The 3,400-nt window shown below is 50.4% G+C and overlaps 1 protein-coding gene across 1 annotated transcript in view; it reads left to right on the forward strand.

Annotated features, from left to right (window-relative positions):
• The window catches only part of EMX1 (empty spiracles homeobox 1), a 27,469-nt gene extending 24,444 nt beyond the window's left edge, over positions 1-3,025 (forward strand). The window contains exon 4 of the mRNA XM_019525797.1: positions 1,582-3,025. Within this exon, the coding sequence (XP_019381342.1) occupies positions 1,582-1,749 (168 nt within the window). The 3' untranslated portion in view covers positions 1,750-3,025. The remainder of the gene's footprint in view (positions 1-1,581) is intronic.
• The last annotated feature ends 375 nt before the right edge of the window (positions 3,026-3,400 follow it).

A 3,400-nucleotide genomic window follows, 5' to 3' on the forward strand; every position in this document is an offset into this window, starting at 1 on the left:
CATCATTGACCACAAGATGAACATGAGCCTGCAATGCGATGCTGCGGCTAGTAAAGCGACCAAAACGCTGGCTTGCATCCATAGATGCTTCTCAAGCAAATCCCGGGACATCATTCTCCCCTTGTACTCGGCCTTGGTGAGGCCGCAGCTGGAGTACTGCGTCCAGTTTTGGGCTCCACTATTCAAGAGGGATGTGGAGAAGCTTGAGAGGGTCCAGAGAAGAGCCACACGCATGATCAGGTCAGGAAAACAGACCTTACAACGACAGGCTGAGAGCCATGGGGCTCTTTAGCTTGGAAGAGTGGAGGCTCAGGGATGCTCTGATGGCCACCTATAAGTTTATCAGGGGTGACCGCCAGGATCTGGGGGAACGTTTGTTCACCAGAGCGCCCCAAGGGATGACAAGGTCGAACGGTCACAAACTCTGCTGCGACTGTTTCAGGCTGGACATAAGGAAGAACTTCTTTACTGTCCGAGCCCCCAAGGTCTGGAATAGACTGCCACCACAGGCGGTTCAAGCGCCCACTTTGAATGCCTTCAAGACCCATTTGGATGCTTATCTTCCTGCCCATGGGGTGGGAGGCTGGACTCGATGATCCTCCAGGATCCCTTCCAGCCCAAATGTCTATGAAATCTATGAAACGCCATTTTGTGCCTGTTATGCTCTGACTTGCCACTAGAGGGCTGGCAATCAGGGGCGTGGCTAGAAGCTGGGACACCTGGGGGGTTTATCCCTGCTTGGGAGTGGGTGGGGGGCTGGAAGCAGTGCACTCTGGGATGCTGGAGGACTGCTAATTGCTCATTGTATCTGTGGAGCAGACTGAAGTTACCCTAACACAAGCTAGGTAGCACAGCCCAGAGTTGACCCTTGCCTGAAGTGGCATAACTTTGAGGTACTCAGAGGGCACTTAGCATGAGTAACAAGCTCCGTGTGGACACTCGTGTTTTAAGTGCCCTTAGTACACTAAGGGCACTTAAAACACGAGTGTCCACACAGAGCTTGTTACTTATGTTGAGTACTCATGCTAAGGGCACTCAAAACATGAGTGTCCACACAGAGCTCAATGTACATATAACTTCCCTCTAAGTTGCCTGAAGCCATCTCCTGTCAGCACAGCTGCAGCCACACGAAAGGTCTTGCCGGCACTGCCGCATCAGCCAGGGGGTAGCTGATTCCATATCTGTATCTGTAGCTGACACAATGGTGTAGAGCAGCCCAGCTGCCACTGAGCTTTTGCAGTGAGATGGGAACTGTGAGTTACCACAGTGGAGCCACACACTGATTTTACAGGCACGACACAGTTTTGAACACTTGTAGCCTGGGATAGATGTTTGGCGAGTCTCCAAAGGAGGCTCTGCCAATGTGCTGCCTGCCTATTATTCACTGGTAATCAGTAGACTCTGGGGGGGGAAAGGAAGTTAATTAAGACCAAATGTGAGGCAGAAGCAGTAGTGGGCTGGAGTGCTGGGGAAAGCAGAGGGTCTGCAGCGAGTCAGTCCGGAGGATGGGCTTAGCCCCAGCATATTTCCATGCGAGCCGAGCCACTGACTCCCCCATGCCCCTTTTTTTGTCTCGCCCAGGTGAAAGTGTGGTTCCAAAACAGAAGGACGAAATACAAGAGGCAGAAGCTGGAAGAGGAAGGCCCCGAGTCAGACCAGAAGAAGAAGGGTTCCCATCACATCAATAGATGGCGGATTGCCACCAAGCAGTCCAGTGGGGAAGACATTGATGTCACTTCCAATGACTAGCCAGGGGACAGGCTGCCGGCGACTAAACCAATGAGAGGAACCAGGGGGAGGAGGGGGAAATACGGGACGGGAACAAAACCAGACTCTCGAGACTTCACACAGACAAAAGCAAGCGACCACCGCTGACTTTCCTCCGCGGTGCCCAGGCCCAAAGGAGAGGCCGACAGCCCAGTTCCTCCCTCATCACACGGTTCAGCTCTTCAGCGCACCGGGCGGCCTTTGGAAATGAGAGCTCCCACACAACGGAGGAGGAGGAAGAGGAGGACGAGGGAACGCCAACCCAGAGACTGCGCGCTCCGAGGCAACGAACCGAGCCGCCCTTCCCTGCCTCTGGAAGCCGTCCATCAACCATAAGATCAAATAAAAATGTCCACCAAGAAGCTCCATGTACACAACCCTTTTCTGTTCCTTCCTTTTTGCCTTTTTTCTGTTTTTTTTTCTTCCCCTCTTTTTTTACACATTTTTATTTTAACTTATTATTTTTGTTTTGTGCGTGTGTGCGTGTGCGGTCCCTGTCGTAGGTCGTCAACAGCTGTAGCGTGCGTTACTGCGTGGTAATAAAAGCAAAATGGGCTCAACGGAGAGTGGGTGTCCATGGGCATGCGTCACGCTCCCCAGACCCTTTCCCAGCGCAGGTCAAGGGGAGAGAGAGACTTTGGAGGTGGAGTGGAGCAATCCATGGAGAAGCCTGATCTGCAGCGGGGTTTGTGGCCGAGTCCTGGTATCTGTGAGTCTGTACAGCTCTTACGTGGGGCATCTATTGAGTCCAAGGACCTGAGGATCAGCTCTGTGGTCCCTGATCGTAGCTGGACCCATATTTCAGAGAAAGGAGCAAGAAACCCACAGGTGTGGGGATGGTCTAGCGGGATGGCCAGGGTTGGGAGGGGAGGATGGTATTTCTAAGCAGTCAGCCTGGGGTTCAGTCATACCCTGAAGCTCGGGGCTTTATCTGGTTATTTTTAAATCAGCCTTAGCATCATTCTAATCCTGGAGCTCCTGTTAACCCCATGAATCAGCGGTGGTGGGAAAAGCTGATTTGTTTCCCCTTGAAAAATAAATCCACAAAATTATTTAATCCCGTGCGTTTTTTTGGCTTGTTTTTTTGTGGATGGTTTAGCTTTTCTTCAACCCGAAAGATGAAACAAAATGATCGCTTTTTTGTGTCCTTTCACCTCGGCGCTCACTTTCTGGGTCTCTGAAAACCAAATCGAAAGCCCCAAGGGCAGCTTCTTTGTTTTGTTTAGTTAAAAAAAAAAAATAAAGAAAAAAAAATTTAGACTGCTGTAGTGACACTTTTTTCCCCTTTAATTTGGACAAGATACATTTAAAATACATATTTTTTTTCATTGAAAAGCATTGGCCAGCTGGGAGCTAAGCGTGGGTTTTGTACCATTGTACTGAGTCCTGGGTTTCGGCTGTTCATGAAACTCTTCCCAAAACTGGAAGGTTTTTATTTCAGCCACGGACCTTCCCCCCTCAGCCCCCCAGACTGTGTCGTTTGCAGTTGTTACACTCCTGTTTTTTAAAACTGGTTTTGCTCATTCAGTTGAGGAGGAGAAAAGTAGGTGGTCAACCACTGCAAACAGTTGCTGTGAAATGCTCCAGAGTCTGGGTGAATCCTTGCGGACGACGAACACGTTCGAGGCTAGTT

Source organism: Gavialis gangeticus, unplaced genomic scaffold (genome assembly GCF_001723915.1).
Source record: "Gavialis gangeticus isolate Ggan-Ray unplaced genomic scaffold, GavGan_comp1, whole genome shotgun sequence".
Taxonomy (NCBI): Eukaryota; Metazoa; Chordata; order Crocodylia; family Gavialidae; genus Gavialis; species Gavialis gangeticus.